The sequence below is a fragment of the Sminthopsis crassicaudata genome, chromosome 2 (genome assembly GCF_048593235.1).
Source record: "Sminthopsis crassicaudata isolate SCR6 chromosome 2, ASM4859323v1, whole genome shotgun sequence".
Taxonomy (NCBI): Eukaryota; Metazoa; Chordata; class Mammalia; order Dasyuromorphia; family Dasyuridae; genus Sminthopsis; species Sminthopsis crassicaudata.
In genome coordinates this window covers 53,619,922-53,641,148 of record NC_133618.1, presented here as the reverse complement: position 1 = coordinate 53,641,148, position 21,227 = coordinate 53,619,922, and the positions used below count along the sequence as shown (strand labels likewise).

General features: G+C 42.7%; 1 protein-coding gene across 1 annotated transcript; it reads left to right on the top strand.

Annotated features, from left to right (window-relative positions):
* Positions 1–8,272: 8,272 nt before the first annotated feature.
* Positions 8,273–10,143, top strand: FOXC2 (forkhead box C2). The gene has a single exon (XM_074286279.1). The coding sequence runs from the start codon at positions 8,485–8,487 to the stop codon at positions 10,009–10,011; it is 1,527 nt and encodes a 508-aa protein (XP_074142380.1). The 5' UTR covers positions 8,273–8,484; the 3' UTR covers positions 10,012–10,143.
* The last annotated feature ends 11,084 nt before the right edge of the window (positions 10,144–21,227 follow it).

Here is a 21,227-nt window from a genome sequence, read left to right as displayed (position 1 = left end):
ATAATTCACAATGGGGTCAACATCTAAATGGCTGACTTTAAAAACCAGATGTCTTTCCATCTCTCCATGTCTCTCCACTTTCAAGAGCTAAAAAATGCCGGTTTGAAGATTCAGGTGAGGAGGAATGGAGACTCTTAAGTGACACTTTGCATTGTTAGTCTAAGAAAATTCTCTCCCCAGAAGTGAACGGCTCATGACTGAGAAAAGTAGTAACTTTTTCTCCAGCTCTTCCACGTCTTGCCTTGTGCAAAAACGGGGAATCTTGCTTCTAGATCAAGTCCAGAAATATGACCAGCATTTCCTCCTTAGCTCTGCCTCGATGACTGAGGAGGAGGCAGGGGCTAAAACTGAGAGAGAGAAGAGGAGGAAGTGCTGGAAAAGAGTAGGCTGTACTTTGGGGTAACTGTGTGAAAAAGTGTGAAGAAGGAGGAACTGCTTGGAAATCTCTTTAGAAACCAGATAACATCTGTACTGATTCTACCCGCATTTACTATGATCTCAGCTAAAGCATGAATTTGCCTGACAAGAATTTGCAAGAATCAAAGAAGTATTTAATCTGCAATAGAATATTCAAATATAGGTCCTCTAACTTCAAACTACTGTTTTTCATTTTATTACACTGTTCAGATTGGCCCATTAATTTTAGATGAATAGAAATATAATTAGACTTTTTTTTTTCTTCTCTTCACTGAATGATTCAAACTGTGTGGGGAGGTTGGGAAGTCTTTTATCAGTACCACAAATCCCCAGAACCTGTAAGGGACCTTACAAATCATCACTAACTCCCTCACTTTTAAAGCAGAGGGCTTGGTTTTCTTTCCAATATGCCATAGCATCCTCACTACCATGAACAGCTTAGGGTTGTTCACCTGAACCTATACAAACATATCCTAACTGATCTTGTTGCTTCTAGTTTCTCACCTCTTTGAATTACTGTCCCTGACTCACTGACTTGAATGGTTCAAATCATCACTATGTTAGACTTCACTTTCAGCAGTGTATGTGTGTGTGTGTGTATGTATGTATGTGTGTATGTGTGTATGTATGTGTGTATATATGTGTGTATGTGTGTGTATGTGTATGTGTGTGTGAAGCTCTTAACAAGGCAAAATAGAGAAGCTTTGGGAAAAAAAACTTTTTTTTCCTGCAAGAAAGTTCAGTTTCCTAATATCAATAATGTATTAATGTTTTGTACAATATCACCCAGGGCCAAACTCATGCTGAGGCAACTGTTTGTCTTAGCAGGTAACACAGTTCTAAACAATAGCTCAAATACCATATATCCAATCTGTCATAGCTGTTCAAGCTGGTAATGAGACACCATGGAAAAGTTGCCAGTGTCAATATCAAAAAGCAGGTGGTGTTAGAAAGAGATTACTTTTAACTCTTTCAAAAGGTGTTCTTAAGTGAAAATATTTGTATTTAAAAGGCAATATTAAAAGGACATTTTGGAGAAACTTTCACTTTGTATTTATTTGATGAAATAAAGAATGATAGAGAGACAGATATAGACAAATTTACTTTTCTTAAAGTTTAAAGCATTCTTTCAATTCTAAACCCTATGACCTTACATTATAAAATCTTCATCCAAGCTCACATCATAACCTCACCACTCTTTGCAGATTATAATTATTTTTCACAATTTTTCTAGAATGCCTATCTGGATATTATTGAAGAAATCTGGGACAATGAGAGGTGAGATGTGATGGTGGTAAAAAAATATTGAATTTCCATTGGGAATATTTATTTTCATGGATACAGATAGAAAAAAGAGCAGTCACCTCCCCCCACCTCAAATTTTTATTAAATCCTTACTGGGTGCCTGGTACTGCACCAAGCATTGAAGATACAAAAAAAGGCAAAAGCATGTAAGCTTAAAAACCAGATTTCTGAGCTGAAAAAAAGGAATCTCATCTTCAGTACTTGTTTTGCTTCAATTGTTTTATTTTAAGGATTAGCTCATAGATACTGTAAGTTTTACTCTAAGCTTCTAAGTTTTAGCATGCTAACAATCTTCATATATATTAGTGAAAAGAACAATGGAGTGAGAGTTAAAATTCTTTTGGTTGGAGACCCAATTTTCTGCCTCGTGACCTTGCAGAAATCTCTCAATTTCTCCCAGTCTCAGTTACTTCATTTATAAAATGGGGATGACACTACCTGCCTTGGAAAGTTGTTAGGAGCTAATGAGATTCTATTTGTTAAAGCACTTTGTAAATTAAAGCTTTATGAACATGTTATTAAAAATAATTATTCATGGTGATCCAAGTAATGGTTTTCTTTAGCACATGACTTTTTGTGTGTGAAAATCTTTTTCAAGAAAAGCAAAGCTGAGAGAAATGTCACTAATTATGTGGCTTTAAGTAATTTCTCTATCTGGATCTTAATGTTTTGTTTTTGTTTTTCCTAACATGAGAAGGCTGGATTAAAGGATTTCTAAAACCCTTCCCCTCTTCTGTACTTCTGAAATTGCATTCTTTATGTGCTTGTAATCTAATCATTAAATAGTAGTTACACACCGATTTCCATTGTGGGGAACTCCTCCCCTATTGGAGGGGAACTTATTGGGTACCTCTGTAGGAGTCTCTTTACTAAATGATCTGAAGTTCATGTGCCTTCCTTGCTGACGACCCAATTACCATTCCCTTTGGGTGCTTGGAGAATCGGATACATAATTCTCCTGCTCTCCAAAACTGTTCAATTCGGATCCTAATTCAGGTTGCAGAACACTAGTTGGGAGAGGGCTCTCCTACCCCCCAGACGCCAAAGATGGGCTCTTCTGAATCAGAAAAACAAATACTCTTTTCATCTCAGTTTCCCTCTATCCTGCTTCCCAAACTCAGGGAATTGTAGCGTGGCAGTAAGGGGGGCGGGAAGCAGTGAGGGAAGAGGGGGAGTGGAGGGGAGGTCTAATGTATCTTTCTGACCGTTGTCACCCAAGAAGTTACTACCTCGAGGCCGGGGAAGTTAGTACCTCGAGGCCAGGAGGAGTAAATTTAAGCCCTGAGGTTAATTACAGGATTTCAAGCAGTGAAATTTAAAAGATGGTCTTTTATGAGCTTTGAGTCTCTATATATTTCAAAAGGCATTCCTGCCTTCTAATTATAAGGCTTGCACACCTATGATGTATGACTTAAGTGTTTGTGTCTGTACGCATAGTTGCAATCCTTTATATAGTATCTTCAATTTTAACTATTTAAAGAATCCTTAATTTCCAGGAAGTTAAACATATTCGTAGAATGTACAGAAGTTTAAATATTACTTTTCTTCTCCCCTGAATCCTACTAACTTTGGTTTAAGCACCCAGCTTGGACCGAAGGAAATCTATTACTTTCAAAACAAATTATTGTGTACTCGGACACAGTAAATTAACCCCCTTTTGATCGAATAAACACTATGTTTATTTTTCCAATTTAGGGAGAAAGGGGGAGAGTGGTGGGCTGCTGCAAGTGAAAAGAACCCCGAAAACAATAGAGGGACTTCCAGTTTATCACTACTGTTCAGAAGACCTCCTCAGGTGGAACTAGAGCAATGCTGGTATCTTTTAAAAGATTTCCTCCCCCCTTTTCCCCCCCTTCATAAATAGAGGCAAGACAATTTGCAGACGGTGGAGTGAGTAGAATCGCCCCCCAAATCTACATCCGCCGAGCCACTTCGCAGAGCCAACTGTAAGTCTGAAGTTTCAGCCTCAGCGCATGCAAATGGGACTTTGGTAGGGAATCGGAAGACAAACGTTGAGTGTTTCCTAAACATAATAACAATTCACAGTGTTGTGATTTCTCATTTACAATTCGCCTTCCCCTCCACCTCGCTCGGAGGCAGTAGCTCCAAAAGTAACTAAGAGTAGGTTCAGTAGCTAAGATCCTTTTGGAATGTGTCGGAACCCGGCTCAGTCACGATTCTTGTGACTACAAGACTACTTTTTCCACTGTCACATGAAAACAATTGGATGTTAAACTTAATGTAGGATTCATTGAAAAAGTTGAGAGATAAAAAAATTCTGCCCTCCCCTCCTCCCGGTAATTCCTCTTAGGGCCGACTTGTCTTAGAAGCCGAAGATCCACGTTTTGCGATTCAAATCCCGGTCAGAACCTCTTCTGCTTTGATAAATAAAACTGTATAATAAACAGAAAAACATTTCTCCATCCATTTCTCCGGCAAAAGAGTAAGAGCTCAGAGGACAATGGGTAGGACTCCCACCCAATGTGCCTCGACAGCATACCCCTTCAAGGCCTGAGTCCCCGACGTCAGTTCCAACGGGAGAAAATTAACAAGGGGATCTCGGTTTAACTCCGCTGCAAAGGTTTTTTGTTTTTTTGTTTTTTTTCCCGAGAACCCAGTCCCCGAGGTAGCTACCAATTAAAGACTTTAGATAGGCTTGGAGTCGAACACCCAGAATCCCTCCCCTGTCCCTTTCCTGTGATTCTTAGAGTTGTCTTAGTTCCACAAACATTTGCAACGATACAGTGTGATTTTCCTTTAGAGAGAAAAAAAAAAAAAAAAAAAAAAAAAAAAAAAAAAAAAAAAGAGGAGGAAGAAAGATCGATCCATTTTACACGATCTTTGAGCTCAAAAGAAGGTCCGACAGGCAGAGAGGTCTTTCTTGCAGGCTCGAAGAGTGTTGTGCATTACCAGCTAAATCCATAAGGTGCCAGCACCTTCATTTTGACCGAAGAAACCTTTAGTATTCTCCACCCCCTCTCTCCCCCACCTTCCCAACTGCAGCATAACTCAGGTTACCCTCCGGGGGGCGCCAATACCCAGAAATTCAGCCGCTGAAGCAATTTCAGGTGAACAGCTACCAGGCTTAGAGACCGAGAGACTGCGTCCCGGGACCGGAATGAAATGTTGCTAATGTTTGAAAGTCATTTGTTATTTCAGATACGGATGATTCTTTCAGGGTCGGATTCCCCTTTCAGTACATGCAGGGAACTGCCAAAGAAAGGGGAAGAAAACTGGCTTTTGAAAGCATTTCGTGGGCGGGATGTAGTGAAAAGAAGAGACTCGGCCTCCGAGCCAGGAGACATAGTTTTCGGAACCAACTCTACGGCTAAGCAGCTGTGTGACCTTGGGGAGGTCATTCACCTCTGCAGAGGAGGCAGATGTTTGTGTCCTATTTGTTTGTTGGATTTTTAGTTAAAAATAAGAAAATGGACTAAATGACTCCAATATCTCTAACAGTTCTGAAGTTCTCTAAGTTGCCATGCAGGTTAAATAAAAAGGTCCAAAGCATAGCTTTTGTGACTCCAGGTGTGGGGAAGGTGTTGTTTTAATAACCTGAACAAACATCTTTCTGGGAGTCTTACTGAGACTTGGAGAGAGCTAATTCCAGGGGAAAAGGACTATGTCTCTCTCACCTTTTCGGTCTTTTGGTTGTTGGGATCCCCTTCCCCCACCCCAACTCCTACGGCAACTAGGCCTTCTACTTTAAGATTATATTAGTTTAAAACTAGATAAACTTACAAATGCAAACTTGCCCTGTACTTTCCATCCACAGCCGTTACATTTTTTTTTTTTTTTACATGTGCTGGGGATAGGAGGTATGATGTGATAAAGCTATTTGTTAGAAAACACCTCGTAAAATCAGAGAAAATAATATTCCAGGAAGTCTCCAAACCAAGAGTGTTTATCGATCAATATTTTTGCGTTTCCAGAGAAAATTCCCGAAAAATTCAGGGTGCCTGTCACGGACTTCACGAGAAAGGCACTATTATTTGTTAGAATTGGCTTTTTATTGAGAATCGGCTTTAAAATTCCATCACCAAATGTGGTGATGTTGACTATGGGAGGGGGAATGTTGGCGGGGAGGGGGTTCTCTCTTTATCCTCTTTTCTTATGAACTGGCATCTCAGTAACTCTAAAGAAATTTTAATTTCCTTCAGTTTTTTTTAAGAGTGTCAAATCAAATAAAGTACTCATACCTTTCATTATAAAAAAAATCTGAAGGATGTTAATCAACATCTCAAGAACTCGCTGTAAAGTCTCTCCCCTTTATTTTGCTTTTATCAGTGGGAACATTTCCTAAAAATGAAAACAAAATTCTTCTTCATCTTTCTTTATAGAACCCTCTATTCTAAAAGGAAGAAGGAAATGAACATCTCCCAATATCTATTACCCACCTTTGTGAATCTTGGGAATGAAAGGTCGGTGCTATAAATATCTTTTGGGGTGGAAAATGCAATTGAAGAAGAGCTGACAGTACAAACTTCAGCAATAAGTAGGAGCGCTTTATCTGCACACATCCCAGAGTAGATAACCTTCCTCAATAAGAGCCTGACATTTCGCCCTTTCAGCCATAGAATCCTAGGAGAAAGGAGGAAAGAAGCTCACATTAACAAAGGTGTGATGGGACTAATGCTAATAAAATAAACACACGCGTAAACAAATTGCCAAAGGGTGATGAGGAGGGGGGTCGAGGAAAGGAGGCAGCTGGATATTTATTTGTATATTAGGATAAAGAGCAAAATAGAAGCCAATTATCTCTATTTAAAATAGAGGAGTGTAAAGAATTTATAACCCTGCTATTTTCATCAATTCAACTTTGAATTCCACCCTCTATTCACTCTCAATATTTGGATCTCAAAGAGATTTCGGAAGGATAGAAGGTTCGGGACTTTCTCCTGAAAAGCATTTGTTTGCTTTAGAGATCAGTTGTTTGCACAACCAGCCTGGCTTAGTTCTTAGCAGTCCTGCAAAACTTCCAATTTGCACTCCGCTCAGTTGCTTCGCTAATTAACCCGATCTTAATTGTCTCTAATGGAACCATTACAGAAACAAGGAAGTCGGATTTCTTTCTACTGAGGAAAAGTTATCCAGATCTCAGCCCCCAGCCTCGTTCTCCAGGGCTTGCACCAGACAGAAGCTGTGGACAATTTGGTTGTAAAATTAACATCTATAGAAAACGCAAAAGTTATTTGTCAAAGCTGTCTTGTTTCTTTATAAAAGGTTGAAAAATTTTAAACCGACACTGACAAGCTTTGTGTGCAGAGAAATGAAAAATAGAAGCAATGATCTAGATACATATTGAATACTCTTCTGAACTCCTGAAAAAAATTTTTTTCGACTTTGGAGAAAGAGAAATAGCTTGAAATATTCAAATGATTTCTCAATATTGATCGAATTTTCCGGATTATTACTATATTTTCCATTTCATTTCTGCGTAGACACGGCATTATACACTTCATATGGAGAAAAGTGAAATCCAATAAGATCTTAATTAAAAAAACAACAACCCTCCCACAGTTAATTCTTGTCGGGCATTTTTGGAAGCCGGACAAATGACTGAGGATGATTAATTATCATTTAATTAACATCGTGAGAGCAAAACTGGGAGGCCCTTTGGATATTTGCACAGAATGAGAGAAATGTGAACTTTAGTTGAAACCGGAGTTAGGGGAGCGAATTCTTCTTAGGATTATTCACTAATAAAATGATGCCCTAGATCTGTGCTCTAGGCCAGTTCTTAAATTAATATTCAAATAAATCTTTTTTTTTTTTTTTGGTGGTAGTTTTTTTATTGTTATTATTGAACATGTTTCAGGGAGAACAGTAGTTTGGTAAAAGATGACTTTAAAATATTTTAGTCTTGATCCTTTACATATCTAGTAAGAGCCAAAAACTTGGAGAATAAAAATTAAAATTTAAAATATAACAACGGTAATAATAATGTAAAACCTTTTCGCATTAAGACGCGAAGTTACAGATTCCAGTTTAGTGTGGAAGAGTCGGGTCTTAGCGCCGTCGTGTTCTTAGCGCTCCTGGACTTGATTGGTTACAACTCCCCGAAGCTGATTTGTGATTGGTCTAAAGTTGAGAAGAGGGGGTGTGGCCAAAGGAAAGTAAAAACTCGCTTTCAGCAAGAAGAGTTTTGAAAACTTTCCCAAACCCTAAAAAGGGAGTTTGACTTTTTCGGACTTGCTGGCTCCTCGCGGACAGACGCTCTGGACACAGACGGACAGACGGTCTCCGTTCGCGAGCTGCCTTGATTTCTCGAGAGCCGGGGGTTCTTTTCGGCGAGGGTTTTTAAAATTCTTCTCCCATTCCTCACCCCATCCCCCCTCATCCTGCCTTTTGGCATTTTTTTTTTTTTTCCTTTCTCTCCTCCCCTTCTTCCTCCAAGCAAGCGGGCTCCAGGCTGAGACCCTCCCGGCAAGTCGTCCCAGACCTCTCGATTTCTGTGAACCAAAAACAGATCTAAATCTATTTCGATTTAGCCGGCGCTTCTCTTTGGGTCACTCCAAAGGATGCTGATTCTTCGCTGCTGGGGCCGCTGAAAGAGCTCCACTTGGATTTGGGCGGCGTGTGCCCGAGGCTCGCTCTCCCCCCCTCCCTCCGGTGATCTCCGTAGACCATCTCAGCGGCTCTCGCACCGACGCTTTGGGCTCCCCCGCCTCCTCTGGGGCTCTCTCGCCCCCTCCCTCGCCCCTTTCCCCCCTGCCCCTGCCCGCAGTCCCTGTGCCGCCCGCGGAGGAGCCGTCTTCCAGGATGCAGGCTCGCTACTCCGTGTCAGCGGATCCCAATGCCTTGGGAGTAGTGCCGTACTTGAGCGAGCAGAATTACTACCGGGCGGCGGGTACCTACGGCAGCATGGCTAGCCCCATGAGCGTCTACTCGGGCCACCCAGACCAGTACGGAGCGGGCATGGGCCGCTCCTACGGGCCTTACCACCACCACCAGCCCACGGCGCCCAAGGACTTGGTGAAACCGCCCTACAGCTACATCGCGCTCATTACCATGGCCATCCAGAACGCGCCCGAGAAGAAGATCACCCTGAATGGCATCTATCAGTTCATTATGGACCGCTTCCCTTTCTACCGGGAGAACAAACAGGGTTGGCAGAACAGCATCCGGCACAACCTCTCGCTCAACGAATGCTTCGTCAAGGTGCCCCGGGACGACAAGAAGCCGGGCAAGGGCAGCTACTGGACTCTGGACCCGGATTCCTACAACATGTTCGAGAACGGCAGCTTCCTACGGCGGCGGCGGCGCTTCAAAAAGAAGGATGTGCCCAAAGAGAAGGAGGAGCGGGGGCACCTCAAGGAACCGCCCCCCCAAGCGCCCAAAGGCGCCGCTGCCCATGCCGGAGCCCCCCTCTCCAGCTCCGACACCCCAAAGGAAGTCGAGAAGAAAGTGGTCATCAAAAGCGAGGCCTCGTCGCCAGACCTGCCAGTCATTACCAAGGTGGAGACGCTGAGCCCGGAGAGCGGCAGCGCACTTCGGGACAGCCCCCGCAGCGTGGCCTCCACGCCGTCCGGCTCCACCGAGGGCTCGCTGCCTGACCATCACCCGTCGGGCAACGGTCTGTCGGGCTTCAGCGTAGAAAACATCATGACCCTGAGAACTTCGCCCCCGGGCGGGGACCTGAGCCCGGTGTCCGGCAGGACGGGACTGGTGGTGTCCTCCTTAGCGCTGCCCTATGGTCAAGCGCCCCCGGCAGCCTACAGCCAGTCCTGTCCCCAGGGCGTGGACACAGGCGGGAGCTACCAGTGCAGCATGCGGGCCATGAGCCTCTACACCGGAGGGGAGAGGCCGTCTCCCATGTGCGGCCCCGCGGTCCTGGAGGAGGCCATGTCTGATCACCCCAACGGCACCACGTCGCCCCTAAGCACGCTCGGCCTCGCGGCTAGCCAGGAGGGCGCGCTAGCCGGCTCCGGCCACCACCACCCCCAACACCACCCTCACCACGGGCACCCGCAGCCGCCACCGCCACCGCCGCCTCCACCCCCTCAGCAACCCCCGCCCCAGAGCGGCGGGGCCGCGGGCCAGGCGGCCTCTTGGTATCTGAACCACAGCGGGGAACTGAACCACCTCCCCGGTCACACTTTTGCAGCCCAGCAGCAGACTTTCCCCAACGTCCGGGAGATGTTCAACTCCCATCGGCTGGGAATCGAGAGTTCGGCCCTCGGCGAGCACCAGGTGAGCAGCAACACGAGCTGTCAGCTCCCATATAGATCTACGCCCTCCATATATCGCCACACCAACCCCTATTCCTATGACTGCACTAAATACTGACTCCCCCAACCCTCTCCCCCTGCTCCAGCCCGCCTCTACGGCTCCCCCCGCCCCAATCCCCAGCCGGTGACTTTTACAAACACTTAAGGCTGCAGAGACGAACACTATTTGGACAAACTTACCAGCGGACCCGAGAGCAGAGAGCCCTGAGACTTGTGCAGGTAACTTTAAATTGCTGTCCCAGTTTGGGGATTCCAGACCAGCCAATCCGACTTGCCAAAGACAAACAGCTAACCCAAATGAACCAATCTGTATATTTAAAAAGAAAGAAAGAAAATCTGTATATTAAAAAAAAAAAAAAAATCAGCAGCTCCCTACCTTTGAAGCAGAATAGCTTCATTATGCTCAATTCTGGGGTCTCAGAAAGTAAGTTACGGACCAATATCGTAGCGATCATTACACGACTTTCTCTATAGCCGCACATTGCTGTGTGTGCGAGTATATAGAGTATACGCGTATGTATATGCTGTGTCCTTTTACGTTCTCTTACTGTGCTGTAAAGTGTGTGGAATTCTAATCAGGCTAACTCAGAGCCATTAATATAATATTTAAAGTTGAGTTCACTGGATTTTTAAATGTCCCCCGACAATCTCTAACTGCCCAGCTGAATACAAGTGATTTATACCTTTTTTTTGTTGTTGTTATTGTTATTGTTCAATTATGCAATAGACTTTTTTTTTCCCCCCACTTAGCGTTCTTCTTGCAGAACAAGGAAATAATTTATTTTGTTGGTGGAGAAAGAAGTCAAGTATCTGGTCATTTTTATTTACAAAGTGTGATGTTTTGTATAGTAGACTCGACCCTGAGCATTCCTTTAAAAAAAACAAAAAAACAAAAAAACAAAAAAACAAAACCTAATTTAAAAAAAAAAAATGTGCTTCACTTTTGTTTGTCTGACGTGGTCTTGAGTGTTGTACTTACTTTAAAATAAATCCATGTTGTTTTCCTGCTCAAAGTTTGGCCAGTGTGTTTGTGTCTTTGCATCTCCCAAAGGTTGCTCTAAAACACACCTGTTTTTATTATTTTTTAAAATAAGGGTGTATGCATATATATAACGCACATTTTCTATATAAATACTATGTGTGTGCCCATCGATCTATATCTCTCTTTACGGGTCACACGACAGACGAGAGGGAACAACCTCCATTTTATTGGTTGGTTTCTTGGTTTATTAAAAAAAGGAATGATTTTAATATTCATATAAATCTTGCTAGAAGTAAATTAGATCAAAAACAAAAAAAAAGGACTAGAAATCAATTTGAAGACTGCATATTAGTCAATTGCTGATTTTGCAAATGCGAAGTTGAATAGAGAAATGTCATCAGATCTGGATAATTTTAACTGCTTCAGTTTATGAGAATGGGGTATAACAATGATAAATATCGTGGAGACTGCCAGGTTGCTTTAATTCTCTCCTGTTCTTCTAAATGAAGTTGGGATTACAGTTCTAGGAAACTTTTATGATAGAGACTGAAATGCACCAGAGTAGGCCTAGATGCTCTATCATTAAATTTTAAATCTCTTTCATTTCAGTGGTAAAATCAGTGCTGGCTCCATTTCTGAAGCCAGACATCTGATAGGAAGTATTTAATACTTTCTAATTTGTTTTTACAAATTGCTTACCTTCCCTACCCTCATCCCCATCCCACAGAAACACTTCTATTTTTTTTTTTTTATTAGAAAAGTAATTTTCTAGATTTTAAAAACTGAGAAGTCCATTTCCCCCCACTCTGGGCTTACTTTAATACTCTGAAACTATGAGTTCTCTTCATTCTCTGCCCCTTTCATCTCCTTTGTTCTATGGATCCCTCCAAATATGTGTAAAACACTTTGAAAATAGAGTATTTTATCATCTGTTTTATTCTCTGGAAAAAAAATTTCCCCCACTTTCCTTCACTCTAGTGAATGCCTCTGTCCCTTCTCTAGTCAGAATCTTGACCTCTTCCCACGAAAACAGGTGAAATCCCACTCTCCAATATTAAGATGTTTGTGAAAATACTATTTCTGTGACAAAATTATTAATATTTTTATGGATTTCGCCAAGATTGAGATGGATTTTTTTTCTGAAAGTGACTGGGGAAATTATCTGGATCGGGATCGTCTTTAAATGCATACATGCCAAATAGATACTACAATGGCTAAAATAGCATTGGAAAATACCACTGGAACAGTGCTCCTATCCTAAATGCTATTTAAGGGAGTAGGAGAGAGGTCTCATCAATAGGTTTCAGGTGCATCAGAGTGGGATGGAGAGAAAATGTCATTGGCAATTGATGGTCCAGTTTCGGTTTGATGCTCTATTTCTTCCAGTTAGTGAAACATTCAGTAAAAGAAAATAACATAACTAAGACTGTTAGTGTTAGAAATGTTATGTTTCCGGGGATGCTCACGATTAGTCTCCTGGAAATTTTCCTTTGCATTAGATGCCTGGAAAACTTTCTGAATTCAATTATCTGGAGATTCGATGGAGAGATTTAAGTAATGGGAAGGGGTGAAGAAAAAAGAAAGAGTGGGGTGATGGAGAAAAAGACTCTCACAGCCACAACAAATATATTCAAGGCTGTTAAATTCTGCTGAAAATCGATTTCAGAGAATCCTTTTCTCTCTTAAATCCCAGTAATTCCTACTGCTGGATTAATGTATATTGCTCTGGGTGAATGGGTGGCTCAGACAGGACAGGGGACATGGCAGCTGCTTAGGGTTAGCCTGTCCAGGCTGATAGTTCCCTGTAGAAGGCCCAGCATATATGTTACAAACATTGTAGCCTGCAACATCCTGAACCCTGAAAAGACCAGGGCTAGAGCTCTGGGGGAGGTGGAAAGCTTCAGGAGATCTTCTGGGGCCTCCCAAACTGCATCATTCTCTCACTTTATATCATTCCTTCCAAGCAGGCCCTTCTTTCCCCCCACCCCTAGCCAGCAGTAGGTAGGGCAGGTGACAGACGGGAAGGCTAGAAGAATCTTTATTTCTGAGGAGCCTCAAGTCCTCTGGCCTACCCTTTGGGCCTTGGAAACATATAAAAGCTACACTGGGCCAATCTGGAGGCCCAACTCTGTTCTGGGGATGCCAGGAACCTACCAGGAACCGTAGGCCCTCTGGTTCTCAGGCTGCATAGTCTGGGGTTCTACCTGGGGAGTTGTCAGTCTAGAAATCCCTGACAATGCAGCCCTCTGAATGAGAAGTGCTTTCTGCTGGACAGTTCCAACAGACCCCCTCCCCTATTTTCCCCTTCGTCCCCAATTCTGCCATTTCTTTTTTCCTTAGCCATCGCACTGGACTGAAGAAGCAGGAGAGCCTTGGAAAACTAAGAAAGAAGCTTGTGATTGCAGGTGGGGTGAGGGGTAAAAGTGCAGAATTCATTGGAAGATGACTTCTCCACCCTTTCTTAGATCAGAATTGAGACTTGAGCCATTCTCTAGTCAGTTACCCTTGGGTAATATTTAAATGTACTTAAAAAAAAAACTAAACAGTCCCGAAGGCAATTGAAATAATTCTTCTGGCTAGAACAGTTAACCCTTAGGCTTCTAAATTCTGAATCTTTGGGCCAGTTTTAAAGAAAAAGAAATAGTTCCGAGACGGCTTAAAAATACGGATGAGCTCAGAGTGTCGGGATTAACTCAGGAGCATTGTGAAGAATGAGTCCTTTTCCAAGTCAGTATTCTGGACAATTACAGTTTTAGGAATTTGCAAACTACTTCTGGATTTCTCTAACATATCCTAGAAGATAAAACAGGGTAAATTTTCCAAACTCCGCAGTCGTAGATTACGTAGTGCTGGAGTGTGAGCTGGAAGGAGCCTTCTCTTAGGCCTAGAGGGCAATTAGTCTGCATGGAGGCTCCCTTTACCCAGTCCTAATTCAGGGTGTGGAAGGGAACGTGATTGTCCTTTAACAGTTGGGATGATGTATGTTTGAAGTGAGGCGGGGAGGGGGAAGGGAAGAGAGAAAAGGAGCGATAATGGAGAAGACTCGTTTACCATTAGCTCAGTGGCTAAGTCTCTGGTTTGGCTCTTGCAGTTTGTTTTCATGGTTTCAGGGAAAGGCCTCGAGCGCTCCGCTTCTTGTGCTCAGCTTCCCAGGAGAATAAAAGAAAAATGATAAAAATAGGAAGAAAAAGGAAAAACTTGGGCCATTTCCCTCCGCAGGCTCTTACACGGCCTGCCCCAGACTTGAATAGGTCCTTCTATTAGAAGGCGAGTTGCAGATCTAGAGAATTTTATTAAAAGATGGGGGAGATGGGGAATGCAGAAAAAAGGTAGCACCCATCTTCCCTTTGAACTGAGCTCTCCTCGCTAGTCGCTTTGCTCTTTCTCTTCTTTCCCCTGCGAAGATTCAAAGGGATTTGGTTTCAGGAATTGGATAGATAACCATAACCGAAGTCACAGAAATAACAATGACGCAGGACGTGAAGAAAGACTTTTCTTTCTCCTCCTTTCCCCCCTCCCCCTTCCCTTGCGGAGGTTTGGGGCCATGAATGTGGTATAGTGCAAGTCCCGGATCATTCGTTTCTTTTGTGTGACCGATACAAACACACGCACACGCACCGAAGGATGGCCTGTTACACGGACTGACAGAATATTGCAGGCGTGTGTCACAGGGAGTGATGGACTCAGGTTCAAGGTTTTCTACTGGCTCGGCGCAGGCCATTCGAGTACCTGGAGCCTGTTTTGGACTTCAGACCGCCATCACCCACGCAAGAGAGCCTTACATCCTCTGCCCTCCCAATGGAGGGGATGGCTGCTTCAGCTCCCTAGATGCTCCTTGGCCTGCGAGCGTCACATTTCCCCTTTCGCGGCATATTTCTCCGATGTCAGTCAGCGAATTCTTCGTCTCGGCCCCACACATACTTGACATGCTTTCAACGCCGTGACTCGATTAACTGCTCTGGTCTTTATTGTGCTGGGCGCCCAGAATGACCTCTCTGAGGCGTTTGCAATGTTTTGTTTTTAGAAAAGAGTTCGCCTCGGAGGGAACGTTTCTCACCGTGTGCAAAGACAGGTGATTCCGTCGTCCTGGAAAGCTACTGGAGGGTGATAAAAATAACACATCTTAAACCTTTAAACCTTTCCCCTCACATTTCCCGAATTCTTGCTGTGCAGCGAGAAGAAGAGAAGGCGACAGACTTTCCCAAGAGCAAGGCTCCCAATCTAATTCAGAAAGCATTTATTAAGTGCTTACTGTGTGTAAGACTGAAGCTAAATCAACGCTGAGAAATGGACGGCGAATGGGAGCTGCCTGTGTTCCCACAATCCTGCACAATAGATTGGGGCTAATCGCCGCATCGTTTGCTTCTTGAGATTAGATGTGATCAAAGATGAAAGAGAGAAGAGAAGAAGAGAAGGGAAAAGTGAGGGGAATCTCTTGCGCTCAGATACTGTTTTTAGGGCAGAGATTCTTAACTTCCTGCATCCCTTTGCCAGAGTGGGAAGCCTATGGATACTTTTTCAGAATGTTTTTACGTCCATAAAACAAAATACTTACAATTTGATGCACTGTTGAAGAAAATAAATTATATATACATATACACATACACACATACACACATATATAACAAATATATAATTTCATATAACACATTGATGTTTATCTACATATATGTGTGTATGTGTGTTTATGTGTTTGTATGTATACATGTTTATACAGACACATATCTTCAGCACTGCCAGTGAGAGAGTGCTTAATGTATGCATGTGTGTGAAATGACTTCAGTCCGGAAAATTGGTGCGTTTGCGTCCTGGGTGGGGTTCAACTGCTTCCAAAGTAATCTTGAGAGAAGTAGGACTGAAGCTTTTCCTGTTGGAAAAAGCTAAAATCCTAGAGGTCAAAGCAAAAACTTCATTCTTAGCCCCCCCCCCCCCCCTTCTTATCCCTCTCCTTCACTGTATGGTGGATTCTTTTCACTTCCTCTCTCTTGGGGTAAGTGAAGATCATCTTTTCCCGTACTCTGTTCTCATGAGCAAGCTGGCCCAAACACTCTTATATAACTCTTTCAGTATTACTTCCATCAGTTGGACATTCACATTTTTTTTTAACCTTTCAGATGGTTTCTGCACAAAGTCAAGTGAAATATGATTATTTTTATTCAGCTGGCAACACAAAATAATTTCTGCCTCTATTTTCTTGAATATTTTCTGGATATTTTAGGCAAAAAAAAATACTTTATTATGTGTGAGAGAGGGAAAGACAGAGGGAAAAGAGAGGATAATGTCATCCACTTCACATTGGATGTATGGGTGGAGCTAAGATAGAGGTTATAGATGTCACCTTTGATTTTTAAAAAGTCCCAAAAACCTAAAAAAAGATTTAACCTCAAACTCACAAAATACAAGGCCCAAGTATTTTCTTTCCTTTCTTTCCTTTCCTTCCTAAAGTTTATCTTTATTGAGAATCAGAGCTGACTTCAGAGCCAAGATGATTGGATTCAAGCCCTTCCTTTGACATATACTGGCTGTGTGACCCTGGGCAAGTCACTTAATACCAGGTTATATATAACTCCAAGATTATATATCACAGAGCCAATGCCAGCATAATTTGGAAGAGGAAGTTTTGTCACGCATGAATTTCCTATACCCAAGAAATCACTGGACTAGTAAAAACTAACCCAGCAAAAGAGATCTTTTTTAGATGGGAGAAAACTGAGTGTCAAGCAGGAAAGGTGACTAATTTAAGGCCATAGAAATTATTCGTTGGACAACAAGGATTTTAACCTAGGTGTTCTGATTCCCAGTCCAGTACATTTCTCAGCCCATCTCAATTGAGCTTTCTTATTTTTCCTGGGAAAAAGGCCAGTGTAAGGATACTATCTTGCAATTTACAAACCATATTGATCCTTCAGATTATGCCTTTTCCCTCAGTCTTCACAATTCCTTTTATTGTAAATTCAATTGATATACAATAATGCTGTGAGTAATGGCTAAGCTATGGCTTTGTCTCCACTTGTTTATAATATAGTAGATGGATAAAAAGCACTGGCAACTATAAAAGACAATCCTTCCCCTGCCCATTTTCTACTACAGGCCAGGCCTATGCCCAAACTCCAAATTATGTCTGAATGTTTTAAGATTCAAATGTTCCAAATATCTATACAGTGGAACAATTGGAGACTGAAGATAAGTATTATTTTTTAGTCTTCTCCCAAGGGATTGGCAACCTGAAAAGACTGTCTCTCTGGGGTCCATTATTTTCCCATACATCTTTCATTATTACTTCTAAGAATGATACAGAATGCATGCAGTTTGGATCTTAGTAGTCTTGTGCTACTGGAGATAATGATTTATTTTTCATTTGAAACTGAAGTGCTTTTCTTTCTAGAATTACTGAAATTAGAAAAGGAGATTAACAGGGCTTTGGTAACTCAAAGTTGTCTTCATAAAGTATTTGTAGTAGATTTTTCTAGTGTTGTTGGAGTAGAGGATTTCTGAGGTTCCTTCTAACTATGAGAACCTAGCAAATTCTACCAAAAATGCAGTTCTTGTCCCCTTTCACAATCCTCATCCTAGAAGTGATTGTTGTGGAATCAGGGGCTGAGAGTTAGATGAGATCCTAGGTAAGTCACTTCTGCTTTGAGTCTAAACATCCTTTGTAAATGAGGCAGTGTTAATTGATCTCCAAGGGCCTTTCCATCCCTATTAATCTATGAGTTCTCATGGGAGCTATATGATGTTGTTGGTTATAGTCTTTCAGACTTCAGCAGGGCAGCATTTCAATGACCATTCTTAACACAGTCTTTCATCTTGCAAATAATTGGGCCCACCGTCCTGACCCTTTTCTCCTTTTCCCTCTCATTTAGGATATTAAAGCAAAATTGGAAATTGCCTCAATGACTTTGTTTTAAAATTCTGCTTGGTTTCACTGGAACATTGGAAATGAGGAAGGGGAAAGTATGCATCCTCTCAGACACCTCTGTCTAGGCTCGGAAGGAAATTGTTCTTGGCCAATTTGTACCCCTGTTTTCAATTGTGATTTGATTTTGGCTATCACCAATCACTCTAAGATAGTAATTTCAACCTCAGTGACCACAGAGTCCAGGGGACAGGACTTTTTGCTTCCTGGAGACAACAAACAGAAGGGGAGAGATGATCTCCATCTCACCCCACCCCCAAACTGGATAAGCAGGTATTTTTTCTGGCACCTTTAGGAGGATTTTCATAATGCAGTCTATCACATCTGATATATTCTGTGATATGCCCCCTCCTCTTTATATCTCCTTCCCTCCCCCCCCCATGCACATCCCTCCCCAAATAGAGTTCTGATCTCCATCTAGGTAGAAAATAAAAGATTTCCTCTGTGTTTGGGCTTCAGAACTAGGGTAGTAGAGTCAGAATTCAAAATCAGGGACTCTGATTCCACATCTCTGAGCTGCAGATCACACACAAAAAAAGTGGCTATCACTCCTCTCCCAGAGTGGTCTTTACAGCCTCTAAAGGCAACCTGGGTTAAAGACTGTGGCAGTTCTTCCCCCCTTAGCCCGGAACTCCCGCATTGCAATTAGTACAAAATTGTAGATTGGCAGGAATGAGGGGAAGACACTTTTCTTTTGGTCTCAGCTGTAACGGGAGCAAGGTTTGAGAGGTAGCTAGCTGCATCTGTGCTGCTAACTGTAAAGCCTTTGGGAAACTCTCAGAGCAGTGTCTTCCCAAAGATTAACTGTTAGGTTTCTCTCTCTCTCTCTCTCTCTCTTTCTCCCCTCTCCCCTCTCTTCCTTTCTGTCTCTGTCTCTGTCTCTGTGTCTGTGTCTCTCTGTGTCTGTCTGTCTGTCTCTGTCTCTGTCTCTCTCTGTCTCTCTCTGTCTCTCTCTGTCTCTCTCTCTGTCTCTTTCTCTCTCCTCTCTCTCTCTCTCTCTCTCTCTCTCTCTCTCTCTCTCTCTCTCTCTCTCTCTCTCTCTCTCTCTCTCTCTCTCTCTCTCTCTCCCTCTCCCTCCCCTCTCCCCTCTCTTCCTTTTTCTTCACCCAATACCTCCCGTAACTCCTACTGTGTCTCCGCCTGTATCCGGGCCTGTGACCATATAGGGCAGTATTTATTATTGCAATAATCCCTGCTCAGTTTCTCTCCAGGAGACGCCCAAAGTCAGCTAGCTCCGAAGGCAAGACAAGAAAGTCGCGCCGTTGATTTTTCCTTCAGCGTGACTGAACTCTGTAGAAGGGACTTAGCAGAGGCGATGGAGTTATGTTGAAACACCCTGGAAGATACCTGCATCTTTCCCCTTCTGCACAGGGCGGTGCGATTTGAGCTTGAAGGAAGGTGGAGCCGTTGATAAATGTCTCAGTCGCCTTCGGAGACGGACGCTGAATTGTTTGTGGATTAAATTCAATGGCCACTGCTGCTGGGGGCTCCCAGCAAAGAAACAGGGCTTACGTGGCTTCATGGGCAAGTGATCTCACCTTTCTGAGACTCAGTTTCCCCAACTATTACACGCGAATAATAATACTGGCACTACTTACCTCATAGGGTTGTTGTGAGGAAAACTATACAAATGTGAGTTATTACTGTTGTTTTTCTGCCTCTCTTGACCTTTGTCTCCCAATTAAAATGTGTTTTAGCTACGAGAGGATTAATGGAGAAGGTGATGGGGTAGGGTTTTTTTTTTTTCCCAATAGCCTGTCTGTCATTTCTCTTTGTGATGCCATAATATAATAGATAATATCCAAGCATATACTTTATGTGACCATGTTATTATATAATTGTATATTATAAATATCATAATATAATAGTTAATATTATGATACTAGCATTTGTTCAAAACTGTGATTTTTCACTGGATGCTTCCATTGAGTGAACTCCTGTCACTAGAAATGTGGCAATTCCTCTACAATTTATATTAGGAAGTTGTCAGGGGATCATTGAGAAGTTAAGTGATTTCTCTAACAAATCACAGCCATCACATCTCAAAGGCCAGACTTGAATCCCCATTCAGGCCAGCTCTCTACCCACTGAGCCATTCTCTTTTTTTCTTATGCTTATATAATAATAATGATGCTGGTTGTGGCAACGTCTTACATCTCTATAATAAAAGGACCCAAGTACGAATTTCCTCATTTATTAGAGGAGAAAACTGAGGATCATATTGAGGATCAATTGAAATGATTCAACTTTGAGCCGTGATTTTAATTTGATCTAAAATTGTGTAAGATCGGGCTCCATCTAGGCCATGGAAATCCAAGAACACTTTCACGGGAATAAAGTCAAGTCAGCAAGACTGAGGAGGAAATTGCTGGATGGGGAAACTGGGTCTGGGACATCCTGAAAAGACCCTCCCACATGAATCGGATTTTCAGAGCTGAAGACAAACTGGTTTGGACTGCTCCAGAGTTCTGGGGAGTGGTACTGCATTTTAAGTCACCCAATAGAACTGCTGTCAAGGCAGTGCTTACCTCAACGTCCTATGGACTGTTTCTGGTCTACTAGGGCTCCTTGATTCAGAGTAAAGGCCCTTCCTGGCCCTTACCTCTTGGGCAAAACCACCAAGCAACTGTTGAAAAGATCTCTGTCTAGATAACTTGGCTGGAATCTTGATTTGCTTCCCAGTGACCTCAGCAAGATTTTCCTCTGGAGCTTAGTTTCCCTATTTATGAAACATAGGAGTTGTACTAGAATCTGTCCATAGATTTATTCCTAATTTCCTTTCCATCTTTAAATGCCCCTGATCTAAGGATCAGACAATCCACGATCACCCTCTACCAAGCTGCACTCAGCTTTTTCCCTGCCTTGATTCTACTCCTCCCCTTCACCCTGGGTTCCCCTCTCGTTTTACTGAGCACAGCAGTAATTAAATTTTCCTATGATGTTTAAATTGACCTGAGTCGCTGGAATAGCGGATCATAAATAGCTAGGTGTAGTTCTTTGCATCCACTACCCCTTTAGCCTCCAGGGAGTGGAGGAGTGCTGGCGAAGGGGGGGGGGGGGGCGGACACCTCTTGAATTGCAGCCATTCCGGACCTTTGATTCAAACCGTGACACCGGCAAATTAAAAAATAGAGAGGGAACATTTATACCCCCCAAAAGGGAGGAAAAAAACGCACGCAAGCATCCCAAATGTTTAATGTAATCACCGGCCAGCTGTGTGCACTTGTAAAGTTGTTATAATCCCCCTCCTTGTTATAAACAGGAAAGGACAGAATATAAAGCAACAGGCCTGCATTCACAAATACCAGCTTTCCCCCTGAAGCCTGCCAAGTCCCCCTTTTATGGTACTTCTTGCTTGCAACCTCAGCTTGGTCAG